This window comes from Oncorhynchus tshawytscha, linkage group LG22 (genome assembly GCF_018296145.1).
Source record: "Oncorhynchus tshawytscha isolate Ot180627B linkage group LG22, Otsh_v2.0, whole genome shotgun sequence".
In the NCBI taxonomy this organism is placed as follows: domain Eukaryota; kingdom Metazoa; phylum Chordata; class Actinopteri; order Salmoniformes; family Salmonidae; genus Oncorhynchus; species Oncorhynchus tshawytscha.
In genome coordinates, this window is record NC_056450.1 from 13870398 (window position 1) to 13885305 (window position 14908).

The 14908-nt window shown below is 42.0% G+C and overlaps 1 protein-coding gene across 1 annotated transcript in view; it reads left to right on the top strand.

Moving 5' to 3' along the window:
- The window catches only part of LOC112221839 (inactive dipeptidyl peptidase 10), a 35516-nt gene that overhangs the window by 10256 nt on the left and 10352 nt on the right, over positions 1–14908 (top strand). Inside the window, exons 5-14 of the mRNA XM_024384215.2 lie at positions 218–289; positions 7032–7084; positions 7692–7773; positions 8171–8291; positions 8817–8971; positions 9098–9195; positions 9325–9448; positions 9767–9808; positions 9938–10042; positions 10370–10461. Coding sequence (XP_024239983.1) covers positions 218–289; positions 7032–7084; positions 7692–7773; positions 8171–8291; positions 8817–8971; positions 9098–9195; positions 9325–9448; positions 9767–9808; positions 9938–10042; positions 10370–10461 — 944 coding nt within the window. The remainder of the gene's footprint in view (positions 1–217; positions 290–7031; positions 7085–7691; positions 7774–8170; positions 8292–8816; positions 8972–9097; positions 9196–9324; positions 9449–9766; positions 9809–9937; positions 10043–10369; positions 10462–14908) is intronic.

Sequence of the window (14908 nt, forward strand, 5' to 3'; positions counted from 1 at the left end):
AGTATTTAGCGTTCAGTGGATGATATAGGCAGGGATACTGCACCTAGGGCCATGGCTTTCCAAGTGCAATCCCTGACATTATCCATATGAGCCCCGAGGCGATGTTGTTCTTGAAGGTTAAGGCTAATATGAGATCCAAGTAAGTTACTGACACGTGTATCATTTCATTTTAGGAGGTATGCATGTTGTTGATATATTGTTCATTCCGTGTTTCCAGGACCTGACGACCACAAAGTTCCATGTGTCTGCAGACAAGAGGTTTGTCCTGTTGGCATACAACATTCAGCCAGTGAGTGATGCTTGTTTTGACCAAATAACATGCTCATAGCTTGCTCTTTCCGTATTTTTTACAGTGTCAATCATTCGGATCAATTATCATACTCACAGCCGTAGTAATACCCAATGACACCAAAGATGACTTGCATGCCATGTGGTTTTCTACTCACTCGCACACCGTTCTGCACAGCAGCGCCACAAGCTTATTCCAGACCATCAGAGAAAATCAGTTGAGTCAAATCTGTTTCTGTTGCGACTAACGACACGTCTGTTTCCGCACAGCATGGTGGTTGTCGTACATTAATGACATGCATTCTAATCCAGCCTTTACAGTCAGTGGAATGAACTAGGGGGAGGAAAGTCTGAAAGAGAGAGAGAGAGAGAGAGACAGAGAGAGAGAGACAGAGAGAGACAGAGAGAGAGAGAGAGAGAGAGAGAGACAGAGAGAGAGAGAGAGAGAGAGAGAGACAGAGAGAGACAGAGAGAGAGCGACAGAGAGAGAGAGAGAGAGAGACAGAGAGAGAGAGAGACAGAGAGAGACAGAGAGAGAGAGAGAGAGAGAGAGAGACAGAGAGAGACAGAGAGAGAGAGAGAGAGAGAGAGAGACAGAGAGAGACAGAGAGAGAGCGACAGAGAGAGAGAGAGAGAGAGACAGAGAGAGAGAGAGAGAGAGAGAGAGAGAGAGAGAGAGAGAGAGAGAAGGGTGAAAGTAGATTCTTCCCGGTTCAGGGTCCTCCTATGTGTGAATGCGCTTTTTAAAATAGAGAACTAGTGATGCTACTACAGTACTGCAGCAGTCTTTAAAAAAAATGTTTACCTTTATTTAACTAGGCAAGTCAGTTAAGAACAAATTCTTATTTTCAACGACGGCCTAGGAACAGTGGGTTAACTGCCTGTTCAGGGGCAGAACGACAGATTTGTCATTCTGTTGTTTTACATGTTTTACATGCTATTCAGACACAGCCAATAGTCAAATCACGGGCAAAATGTATGGGGAATATTCAGACTAGGTAATTATGGGGGAATTGGTGTAGAAGAATGGAGGGAATTAGATGGCTGAGAGAGAGGGATCAGTTTGATGTAGATAGCAGTGTGCGGCGAGGGGGAGGCAGAGATGTGATGAGGGAGATGGGGTGTTAAAGTTGGAGCTGCATGCAGTAATGAAATCGCCCTGCTGGTTTGGTGGGGAATGTTAATGAGGAGCTTATACTAGAGTCTAATGTATAATGCACAATTGCAGGTGGTTTGAGGCAAACCCCAGCATAACAAACAACTCTAATAACACATGCATTTTCTCATCTCTCTTTCCCTTGTAATAGCTTTCCCTGTTTCCCCCGCCGACCCTTTCCTTCTGTAAATATCCAGTCGCTTAATAAATAGCTTCCCGTTTCCCCAAAGGAGGGAGCAAGAGGTGTAATATACGGGTAATGGGGGGGGGGTGCCTTCAGCACAATTTACACCTTATTAAAGAGCCCAGAACAGATACTGTATATTGCTGTTCTGAGTGTATAGGATCTGCTCTCTCTCTCCCTCATCCTCATTCTCCCCCTCTCCCTCTTCCTCCCTTTCTTTCTTTCTCTCTCTCTCTCGCTCTCTCTCTCCCTCTCTCTTTCACTCTGTTCTAGGATCTGCTCTCCTAAGTTTTCTTAATTAGTAGTTTACGATCACACCATATACCTTTTGTAGGGCGGCCCAGCTCTCAAAGTGACTCTACACTGTATGCAAGGATTTCCTTTGTGTTGTCTTAGTAATTCAGCCTTCTCTGTGTTGCTCTCCTCTTGTGTCACCTTTGAGAAGCAGATGTTCTGTTGTCTTTACATCCTGTAGGTCTGATATCTGATTGGAGGTTAACTTTACAGTAATGCCATTGGTCAACAGCTCAGATGTTATAAAGGGGCATCAGATTCATTGCCTTTTTCTTCTTTGTTCCTGACCTGCGCTGGTGACATACTCTCTCCACCCCATGGACTCTTGGGACATGGCCTTTCAGGCTATGACTTCTCTTCTCTCTCTCTCATAATGCTTTGTAGCTTAAGCATTATTGCCTTGTATAATGGTATCATTCATTTTTACAAAGTTCTTAAATAATACTTGCGTTTTGCGTTCGCTTCTCATGACCATTTCTTGATCTTAGTTAATAATAATACTTGGTTGCACCTGGTTTTACTATAATATTAAATGGAGTCAGATCTATCACGAGGATGAGACCCAGATGCAGACACAGGAGGCAGTTTGATTCTCAGAATATTTAGTATTCGAAAGGGGCAGGCAAAAGGCAGGTCGAGGGCAGGCAGAGGTTGTTAAAGCAGGTCAGAGTCAGGCAGGTACAGGATGGCAGGCAGGCTCAGGACAGGCAGAAAGGTCTGAACCAGGAAGACTAGAAAACAAAAACTTGAGAACAGGAGAACCGGGAAACACGCTGGTAAGACCTGACAAAACAAGACGAACAGGCAACAGACAAACAGAAAACGCAGGTATAAATCCACAGGAGATAACGGGAAAAATGGGAGACACCTGGTGGAGGGTGGAGACAAGCACAAGACAGGTGAAACAGATCAGGTTGCGACAAGATCCGTCTTTCCCTCTCTTTTTGCTTTGCCTGTCTCTCACTCCCTCACTCTTTCTATCTATCTCCTCCTCGCTTTTTTCTCTCTCTATCTCTAGGGGATTTCTGCTGACAATAGCCGTTTGCCCGCAAGCACAGGCTTTCTTGTTGGGGAGAGGAGCGGTGTGCCGCTGAGAATGGCAGAGTGAGACAGAGAGATAGAGAGAGGCAGGGTGGGAGGGAGGGAGAGAGAGAAGAGAGGGAGAGAAGAGAGAGAGAGAGACGCAGTAGCAATAGGGGGAGAACAAATATTTGATACGCACCATTCGCTCCTAGATCACCCTGTCCAATCGAAATCAATCAGAAGGGGTGTAAAAGAATGAGTGGGATGGATGCTTAGAGGAGAGGGCTGCAGTGGTGGGAAATGGATGAGTGGGCTGTGTGTTAAGTTGAAAGGCTTCTCCCCTGGATTTCATATTAGCTGTGAGGCTTTGGGGAGGTTTGTGCCTAGTGGGCGAAAAAGAAATAGATTTTGAGAGAGGTGGTATAGTTAGAAGTACGGGTGGCGGGGGAGGGGGGCATAAGGGAGAGAACAAATTCAAACCTCCTGTGTAGCAGAGGTTTCAATCTCTCCTCAAAATGGCCAATAGTCTGACAAATGTGTGTGTTTGCGTGTCTGCGTGGGTGCGTTGATGCATGCGTGTGTTTGCGTCAGTGCTTGTGAGAGTTGTTCCCTTTGTTTGACACAAAAAGAGGGGAAGGAGAGGATGGATGGAGATAGAGTGGAAGGGATGAGGAAATGCAGCCAGAGCCAGACAGGTGGAAACTGCCAAGACTGTGCAATTTAGAAAGAAAGGAAATACAACTGGAGGGTTGGGTCTGCTCTGCAGTTACAGACAATGAAGTGCTTGTATCAAAGACAGCATATTGAGGCACTACCAGAGAGAAATGCAGGTTTAGTACTAACAATGGGCTGGGGGAAGAAATCTATTATCCCTGTATTGTGTGTACTGGGTCATTCCACAAAATGAGTCCCTTTAGCTTCCCTTTGATATTTAAAGTAGAAATTGTGCACCAATATTGCATTTTAAAAGCCTGTTATATTAAATTAAGTCCCCTTAATCTAGACCACATAGAGAATTCAATAAATCAGATTTGTTTATGAGTAAAGACTTATTACTACAGTGACAAAATGCAGCATTTTGACATGACCCTCAGTGAACCCTCTGTGAATTCTAGGAAGATTTTAACCCGCTTAACCCCATGATTTCTCAAATTTTTCACCTTCATTGTTAAGCCCTCGTTATTATGCTGTTTTGAGAACGTCATTTCTGAAGATTATTATTTATTTCATGTGATTAGTGATTCATATACACTACCGGTCAAAAGTTTTAGAACACCTACTCAGACAAGGATTTTTTTACTATTTTCTACATTGTAGAGTAATAGTGAAGACATCAAAACTATGAAATAACACATATAGATTCATGTAGTTACCAAAAAAGTGTTCAACAAAATCAAAATATATCTTATATTTGAGATTCTTCAAAATAGCCACCCTTTGCACACTCTAAAAATAATCCAATTGGAACATTGAACATCTAATAATCAAATCATAATGTAAAAGCAGGTGAGCTGGTTCTGCTCTTTATGGCCATTGTCTGGTGTTTCCTGGTGGAAAACTGAGCGAGTCGAACAAATCGCATCAACCCTGTTACCCCATAGATAGACAGGCTAGAAATGTTTGAACAACAAGTGGATTTATGGTTGATTTAAGATGAAATTGTCAACCCCGTAACGGTCAACCCTGTCACGGGCTTAATAGGCACTTACCATAGTAATGTGTTGGTCCCACGGTAATGCCGGCACGTTTTGGACTTCTCACCTCCTGGATCCGTCGACATCAGTTGCATGCTCTGATACATTGTGCTCCACCCACAATCACATCTGATAAATACATGTATGCGACCAATTGCATGTCATTTTATTTTATTACTTGGTGTGATTAACTGAGTTAGAGTGATGTTTATAAGACAAGGGCGGATCCCAAACACATTTCCTTCTCACAAAAACATCTGTAAAGTAAGAACAGTTTTAGTTCCAAACTACTGTGACCTATCTATGAAAAGCAGAGACTCTTGCGAACACGCAGATATTTTGCTCTATGACACTCCCAAGCCACACAAGTGTCGCTTGAAGGTTAAGGGGTTCTTCTACACAGAAGATCATAGGAAATCCCAGGACATAGTGTCTATAATACTGTAATAAGCTCACATAGTTGCTGTCTCAAACGTCAAACTCCACGCAGTTGTCACTGACTAGTTGGATATTAATTTCCCACTGAGCAAACCATGTTTCTTCTTACAGCATTCATTCATATAAATACTTTTTTTTTTAAATCAGGTTTTTGCTTTGGCAGACCAATTTGTTTTTATTGACGTTTATCAATAAAAATCATGCATGCAACTGTTTATGTCAAATTCATTTGTGTTCTACTTGCAGCCCAGGTTGTCCTGAAAAGAAAATGTCCAATACTTCATTGCGAGGCTAAATATGAGGACAGTCCAAGCAGATTAATGAAATGAGTGAATTTCAGCTTGTTTTGCTGTGGGATGCCTGATTCCAATGGAGCTAACCTCTTTAGAGGGGAAAGGGTTTTTCATGAAGTTCAACATGTGCTCTCTATGACATAATGTTATAATTTTGTACAATCTAACTAAACTAAAAAATTAATAAATCAAGTTACACTTCTCAAAAGGTACCTAATTGATGGAATGACCCTACTGCAGCGCAACAATACCTACCAATATCTCGCCTCATACAAGGACCATTGTAATCTCATTACTGTCCCATTGTCGCCAGGTCCCAAGTGAGCCCACACATGCTGGTCTCATCTGTTTACAGTGTGGCTCCTCCATTTGGGGTAAAGTCATGGGGGTGGGGGGACAATCCGCCAGAAGAACAATCTGGCGGAACAATGGGGAAAGATTTATGACTTACCTACTTAACGGCCACCTTACAATTCATTCCCTTTCTCTTAGACACACATACAAGGGTGAGCACAGACACATATACGCAAAGGCCCATGCCCACGAACACACACAGGAACTGTAACACACACGCACGCTCTCAGACATGCACCTACACACACACACTGAGACAGACGCACGCACACATGCACGCCCACCCACGGCCACACACAAACACACCCACACACGTACGCACACAGTCCCCTCCTCGCACTCAGTATCCTTCTTCCCTCCCCTAATGATAAATGATGAGCCACACCTTTGTCTATTTTGTTGACAGTTCCTAAAGCGCTAATTAACCAGAGTGCGGAATGATAAGGCGACACCCCTCCACCCAGCGGGAGGGACTCGTCTCGTTACACTGCCACCACACTGCTCGCTCTGTGACCTGTTAAATAGCCGTGAACTCCTCTGGCTCAGACCCTCATCCTTTACCTCGGTGCTTCAGTTTTCTTCAGATCTAACTGTTTTCTGTTGTCATTGTGTTTTGTTTTGGGTGCAGTGGCCTCTTCCTCAAAAGCAATGAAAGGGACCTTTCTCTCTCAGGGTGACATATTCTGGTGTGAAACATAGCCCTTCTTTTTACAGTCATGCTCCTTTGCCTCTCTGTGTTTCTCGGTTTAGAGGACCAACAATATGGGAAGTAATCCAATTGCAGTGTTAAGTATGCTACTGGAGACGTGACATTCAATTACATTAGGGACACGCTTTCCCAGGCTTTTCCTTTGGCTTCTTTCAGAAGCTAGTGGGCAAACAACACACTTCAAGTCTTTGTTTTAGAAATGGAGTGTCCTCTTCAGCCTGCCGAGCTGCTCACTTGTCAAGATGAGTTACCACTCTGGATCTTTTTCAATCTGAGGGATATTGGCTGTATTTATGTTACTTAGGGGTTAGAGAAAGACATACTCCCTATCTTTCACATCCTCACATGACATCATTCCTCTAATGTCTCCTATTCTCTGTCAGGAGAGACTGAGTTATCATTGTTTGCGCTGTTTGACTGGGTAGTTAGAACGGATGTTTGCGACAATGCAATGTGATTGATGGAATTGTTGGCCGTTCATTCACTTAATTGGATTGTCCTATGGTCTAACTGTAATGTGTGTATCTGTGCTTGAGATTGAGTGTGTTCTTGAGTAACTCTGGACCACTGTGCCCATCATGTCCTCTACCTCCAACAGGTTTTCTCTCAGTCCTTTACAGCATCCTATGCCATCTACAATGTGGCTAATGGGTAGGTACTGTAGATCCGTGAATGCTAATGCATGGGCTGCACTGGGCATGTGTATTGCCAACGCAAGCAGGCCCTGGCCTCGACTGACCAAGCACCTCCAAGTGTGTCTCTTTTCATCTGAACGTCATCTGTTATGTCAGACATATCCATTACTCTTAACATTGTCCTCGCTGACTGTAAACTATCAGAGTAAGCTGGGAAATTGACAGCCAGAGATTCCTCCTACCTGCTGGCTCACCAGTAAAGAAGAGCTCCCCTGTATCTGTGGATGAAAGCCTGGGCCTTGTGAGGAGCATCAATGCCTCTCAAAGAAATTCAGAAGGATCTGCTCGTTTTACAAAAAATGAAATGCCTGGTTATGTCTTGTTACAAGATGCCTGCCTGTTTTTAGGAGGAACATAGTGCTGTTCCAATGCATTGAAAGAGGTAGTGATCCATTGCATGAACCGACCTCAATCTCTGTATGGTTTTGCATTTGCATCTTGTCTTTTTTACCTATCAAATGCTTATGAACAGGCATGGACGGATCTACGTTCTACTCCGTTATCCACTAGTGGCTTTAGAGAGGCCATTCGTTCCTAATCGAGGGATTCTGTGTTTGTCCCAGGGATCTGCTGGAGCTTAACTCTCCAGCGGGGGAGAAGGCAGGGATACAGTACGCAGCCTGGGGACCGCAAGGGAACCAGCTGGTAAGGCAGCAGCTCTCACTCATTCTGCATCCCACCTCAACAGTGTCTGGTGGACTAGAAATGCGTTTAACACCACAACAAATCTACAACACCTCTATTTATCTGTGTTTAATATTGGAGTTATAATGATTAAAAAACAACATGTCAGTGTTTGTTGCAGATTAATATTGGATGATTTTGTGTTATGAATGTAAAGTGTTTTCAGTGCAATGTTTGTGTTCCAATGGCACTTCAACACATTCAGTCAGTGGCAAGCTGAGATGTATTGGCCTCTAACTTGGCTGGCTGATGCATTCCCACTTGGAGTCAACAGGACGTTTGATTCAGCCAGCCAACACTGAGCTCTCTATCTGCTTGCTTTGATAATGGATTAGTACTGTCTCTCTGTTGCTGCCAGGCCTATGTGTTTGAAGGAGATATCTACTACCAGCCAGCCATGACCAGTAAGCCCCTACGCCTCACATCCACAGGCAGAGAGGGGCTGGTGGTCAATGGTCTATCCGACTGGATGTATGAGGGTAAGAGATACTGCAGCCACATCCACTAACACCTTAAAGGAAAACAACTCGATTTGCTTAAGTAGTCCATGGTTTTGCTTGTCAGCACTCAAGTTTTTAAGATAAGTAACTTTCAAAATACAGAAATCATCCCTGTATGATGCATTTTGCATCATATGATGCTGCGTTTTGCATGATTTCTGTGTTTTGAAAGTCGCATATCTTGAAAACTTGAGTGCTGACAAGCAAAACATTTTGGGACTATGTCAACAATGGAGTAATGAAACAAAGACCAAAATATTGTTTTTGGGTGGAGTTTTCCTTTAACCTATCTCTATCATAGCCATTGATTGCCAACTGTTGCCAACTGTTTGCAAAATGAGGTTTGTCGTTTTGAAAGCTGTTCCCTGAGATGTATGGTATTGCAGATAATATATGACTTTGATACATTGTTTGCACTATTGGCAATGTGTAACATTTGGACTTCCATGAGTAACAAATGTGTATTGAAACGGATTGCTTTGTTCTCTTGTAAAATGTTTACAGAGGAAGTGCTCTTGACTTACTCTGCCCACTGGTGGTCCAAAGATGGCGCTCGCTTGGCATACTTCACCATCAACAACTCTGCCACACCCTTAATGGAGATACCTTACTTCCTGGGTGGAGTCTATCCCTCCAATGTTTTCTTTCCTTACCCTAAGGTAAACACTGATTTTAAAATATATAATTAACCAATTATGCAATGTGTAAAAGCTCCAAGACTGTCATGTCATCAAACTAATGTTATACTAATGTAATAGTCTGAACCTGTGTGTCTGTGTGAACAGGCTGGCTCCACTATCCCCACAGTCAGCCTGTTTGTGGTGAATCTCTATGGTCCAGCTCACACTCTAGAGATGATCCCTCCAGACTCTCTCAGGGCCAGGTACCATCTCCAAAATATAACTTCATACTGTAGCTCAACTAAGGACTAATGTTGTTAACGTCTATATTTTATTTTACTGTCCAAGAAACGTTATTTTCTTGTATTTTTTTTCTTCAAATGTCTCCCTAGAGACAGCTACATCTCCATGGTGAAGTGGATCAGCAGCACTCGTCTGGTGGTGCGTTGGTTGAACCGGGCCCAGAACCAATCAGAGCTCTGTGTGTGTGAGGCTACCACAGGGGCATGTTCAGAGGTGAGAGGTCAAAGGTTATTTCACAGTAATTCAATAGGGTCTCCTCGCTCTGCTGCCATGCATTACATTTATAGCATTTTCATCTCTCCTTTACACACTGGGGGGTTTGGATTGATTTTCTTAAGCCACCATATCTCTTCCTTCCAGCTTAAATTAGGTCAATTATACTTCCTGCGATGAATTTCCAATGACACGCTGCAGCATTTCTCTGCCATCTCTCTCCAACCAGTCCTTATGGATTGATTACAATATTAACATTGGCTGCTTAATTATGTTGATACATTTTCTTTATTTTGTATCTCTGTTTTAATTCCACAGAAACACACTATGGTCATGGACTTAATGCAAAACCAACGACAGGTAGACGTCACTCATTTCCCAAAATCTGCTACTCATTGAAACTGGTACGCTGATACAGTCTCAATCGACCCATTTGTGACATTTCCTGGATTGTTATTGTTGACCATGCCTGACTCATTTGTCCAACAGGAGGTGCCATTGTTTTCCTCCGATGGCTCTTGGTTTTATTTGACACTGCCAGCCAAGCAGGGTGCCCGAGGGGAGTTCCGCCACATTGCCAGTCTCCCTGCGCAGGTCAGTGTGAGGGCAATAAAGTTTAACACCTCTGTGTCATCCTCCAATGGTTTAACGTCAGACTGCTTGTTAAGCCTTCAACAGGGTGACATACTCAACGGGTGACATACAACAGTATGTGATTATACAGATTTTAATAGCAGAGAACTGAAGTCTTGTCTAGGCAGTGATTATTTTAGGTATATGTGACTGTGTATCTGAATTGCGTGTGTCTGAATGACTCTACATTCCGCTGACAATGTTATTCTCGGCATCTCCTCTCCACTGGCAGTCTGTCTGTTTCTGTATTCATCCCCCTCTCTTTCTCTCTCCTCCAATGTGACACAGCCTGCCATCCCCTCTGTCCCTCCTCGCTTTCTGACGTCCGGGAACTGGGATGTCACTGTGCTGTGTGCCCTGGACGAGGACAACGGGAAAATGTATGTGAGAGCCCCTGTGTGTGATGCTACATAGCATAACATGTACAGTCAGAAGTTTACATACACCTTAGCGCAAAAAAATGTAACTCGGTTTTTCCACAATTCCTGGCATTTAATCCGAGTAAAAATTCCTTGTCTTAGGTCAGTTAGGATCACCACTTCATTTTAAGAATGTGAAATGTCAGAATAATAGTAGAGAGAATTATTTATTTCAGCTTCTATTTCTTTCATCATGTTCCCAGTGGGTCAGAAGTTTACATACACTCAATTAGTATTTGGTAGCATTGCCTTTAAATTAACTTGGGTCAAACGTTTCGGGTAGCCTTCCACAAGCTTCCCACAATTAGTTGGGTGAATTTTGGCCCATTCCTCCCGACAGAGCTGGTGTAACCGAGTCAGGTTTGTAGACATCCTTGCTCGCACACGCTTTTTCAGTTCTGCCCACAAATGTTCTTTGGGATTGAGGTCAGGACTTTGTGATGGCCACTCCAACACCTTGACTTTGTTGTCCTTAAGCCATTTTGCCACAACTTTGTAAGTATGCCTGGGGTCATTGTCCATTTGCAAGACCTATTTGTGACCAAGCTTTAACTTCCTGACTGACGTCTTGAGATGTTGCTTCAATATATAAACATAATTTTACTCCCTCATGATGCCATCTATTTTGTGAAGTGCACCAGTCCCTCCTGCAGCAAAGCACCCCCACAACATGATGCTTCCTCCCCCCATGCTTCACGGTTGGGATGGTGTTCTTCTGGTTGCAAGCCTCCCCCTTTTCCCGCCAAAAATAACGATGGTCATTATTGCCAAAACATAATTTTTTTGTTTCAAAACATTTCTCAAAGAGTACAATCTTAGTCTCCATGTGCAGTTGCAAACTGTAGTCTGGCTTTTTTTATGGCAGTTTTGGAGCAGTGGCTTCTTCCTTGCTGAGCGGCCTTTCAGATTAAGTCTACATAGGACTCGTTTTACTGTGGATATAGATACTTTTGTACCTGTTTCCTCCAGCATCTTCACAGGGTCCTTTGCTGTTGATCTGGGATTGATTTGCACTTTTCGCTCCAAAGTACATTCATCTCTAGGAGACAGAACGCGGCTCCTTCCTGAGCGGTATGATGGCTGCGTGGTCCCATGGTGTTTATACTTGCGTACAATTGTTTGTACAGATGAACGTGGTACCTTCAGGCGTTTGGAAATTGCTCCCAAGGATGAAACAAACTTGTGGAGGTCTACAATTATTTTTCTAAGGTCTTGGCTGATTTATTTTTATTTTCCTATGATGTTAAACAAAGAGGCATTGAGTTTGAAGGTAGGCCTTGAAATACATCCACAGGTACACCTCCAAATGACTCAAATGATGTCAATTAGCCTAATAGAAGCTTCAAAAGCCATGACATCATTTTCTGGAATTTTCCAAGCCACAGTCAACTTAGTGTATGTAAACTTCTGACCCACTGCAATTGTGACACAGTGAATTACTAGTGAAATAATCTGTCTGTAAACAATTGTTAGAAAAATGTATTGTGTCATGCACAAAGTAGATGTCCTAACCGATTGGCCAAAACTATAGTTTGTTAACAAGACATTTGTGGAGTGGTTGAAAAACGAGTTTTAATGACTCCAACCTAAGTGTATGTAAACTTCCGACTTCAGCTGTATGTGAGAGCCTCTGCAATTTGATGCTAGAATCAACCCACATCTATTTAACATTTTATACAGGCATAGTTAAATGCTGGAGCAAAGTGTTCCATTCTGAGAAATTATCATTAAAACGATATGGGCTTATATTTATTTGCTTTGCATGATTAGAAGTGAGAAGTAGGCAGGGTTGGGGAGGAACTGATTACATGTTGTTAGTTACATGTAATCTTCTTATTTTTTATGTAACTTGTCAGTTACATTACAAGCAAACATATTTTTATGAGATTACATATGCTTTTGAAAAACTAGATGATTACTTTAGATACATTTAGAAAGGATGTTTGCTAAAAAAAATACGTTATGACACTTTTCTGTTTTCTCAAAGACATTCAATTCAGCTTTGTGGTCAGCAAGTCTATAATACACCAAATGTGTTTGATAGATCCTTTTTGTCTTCTTCTAATGCCTCTTAAGGGGAAAATAATCCAAAGTAACTGAAAGTAATCAGATTACGTTTCTGATTTTTGGTAATCCAAAAGTTACATCACTGATAAAAATGTTGTTCAGGTAACTAACTAGTGACTGTAATAGATTATATTTAGAAAGTAACTTACCCAAACCTGCAAGTAGGCTACAATTGAAGAACGATGATTAGGACAGAAAAACACATACGGGTATTATTGCAATTTTAAAGAACTAGCCCATGATCCCTAAAAGTTAATGGATCTAAGTTAAAGAGAACATGTAGTATTCACTTAAAACAGATCTGGCTTTGTTTTCGCTCAGATCAAGTCAGCTGAAACTGAACAAGACAGGATTAGATGGTATTCGACTGAGTCCACTGTTTTATTCTGTCAGTACCAGGCTCGGGGCACAAGTCCTTCATGCTTAGACAAATTGAGGTGTAGTGTGTGTGCGTGTGTGTGTGCTAGTATCATCCTCATTGAGCATGATGGGAACCGGAAGGTGTAGCCAGATGGTTGCACAAAGTCCCAACCCAGCTAGCACATAACGTTCTGAGAACCATTTGTTTCTTTGAGCTAGGTGAGAGCGTGGTTGTCCTATGGTTGTTTAGCATACAACCTTCCCACAACTTTCTGGGAATGGTGCAGAATAGTTGCTTGGCTATAGAACATTTTCTGCACATTTAATGAACTTGAGATTTTGGTATTTCATTTACTTTAACAGAATGTTTCTTAAAAGTTCAAACATGATTACATTTAATTTCAATTTTGGTAATGTTCTACGAACGTTCTCCAACTGGTTTAACATTGGGAATGTTCTCAAATAGTTAATGGAACGTTAAGAAACAACATTCTTCTGCGGGAATTTCAGTATTTCAGCATAACGTTTCCTACAGGTTTCCTCATGGTTCTACTAAAGTCATGTTCTCAAATTGTTCAGAGAATGTTAAGAAACAATGTTCTTCGGTGGGAATTTCAGTATTTCAGCATAACGTTTCCTACAGATTTCCTAATGGTTCTGTTAAAGTCATGTTCTCAAATTGTTCCGAGAACGTTATACATTCTGGGAATGTTAAAAAAAAAAATATATATATACATATATATATTCATTCACATTTATTAACAAAAAATCCCATTCTTATAACATGAAGAAAACTTTCCATAAAAAAAACACAAGAATACTTTAGTAACATTCAGAGTAACAACGTTCTAAGAATGTTATTTAAAAACATACATTCCATTCTCAGCATCAACAAAAGTCTATCTTGTTAAGTGTGTTGGCCACGCCCACTAATTGGCCACACCTGATCTTAATGAGTGCTTGTTTCCTCTGAAATGGGGTTTGTTTGAATAGACTAAAATTAACAGCTTTGTATGTGTAAAAAACATGCACCCTAGCTCCATTCTGGTAACACAGTGGACTAATTCCATGGATAGAGAACAGAAGAGCATAGGTTCAAATTTCACAAACGCCATGTCACAATAAAAAAATACATGTATTTGCATGATTAATGCCTAAGGAAATGTATTTCTATGTCAATCAATCAAATTTATTTATAAAGCCCTTCTTACATCAGCTGATGTCACAAAGTGCTGTACAGAAACCCAGACTAAAACCCCAAACAGCAAGCAATGCAGGTGTAGAAGCACCGTGGCTAGCAAAATCTCCCTAGAAAGGCCAGAACCTAGAAAGAAACCTAGAGAGGAACCAGGCTATGTCAGTGCTCTTCTGGCTGTGCTGGGTGGAGATTATAACAGAGCATTGCCAAGATGTTCAAATGTTCATAGATGACCAGCAGGGTCAAATAATAATCACAGTGGTGGTCGAGGGTGCAACAGGTCAGCACCTCATGAGTAAATGTCAGTTGGCTTTTCATAGCCGATCATTCAGAGTATCTCTTCCGCTCCTGCTGTCTCTAGGGAGTTGAAAACAGCAGGTCTGGGACAGGTAGCACGTCCGGTGAACAGGTTAGGGTTCCATAGCCGCAGGCAGAATAGTTTCAACTGGAGCAGCAGCACGACCAGGTGGACTGGGGACAGCAAGGAGTCATCAGGCCAGGTAGTGCTGAGGCATGGTCCTAGGGCTCAGGTCCTCCGAGAGAGAGAAAGAAAGAAAGAAATTATGTGTGCTTGCGGATTCAGAAAATTGTATTCAAAATAAGGTAGAAGTGTTATTAAAAGTCTTATTGAAATATTCAGTGAAAGTTTTACGGAAGTATTTTGGAAGCCACCAAATAACATATAGGAAAACTTTAAGGGAACCAGAGTAAAATGTTCTTAGAACCTCCCTGCAACCTAAAAATATATGTTCCCAGAACAGGAGAAATGATCACTTCTGTTTT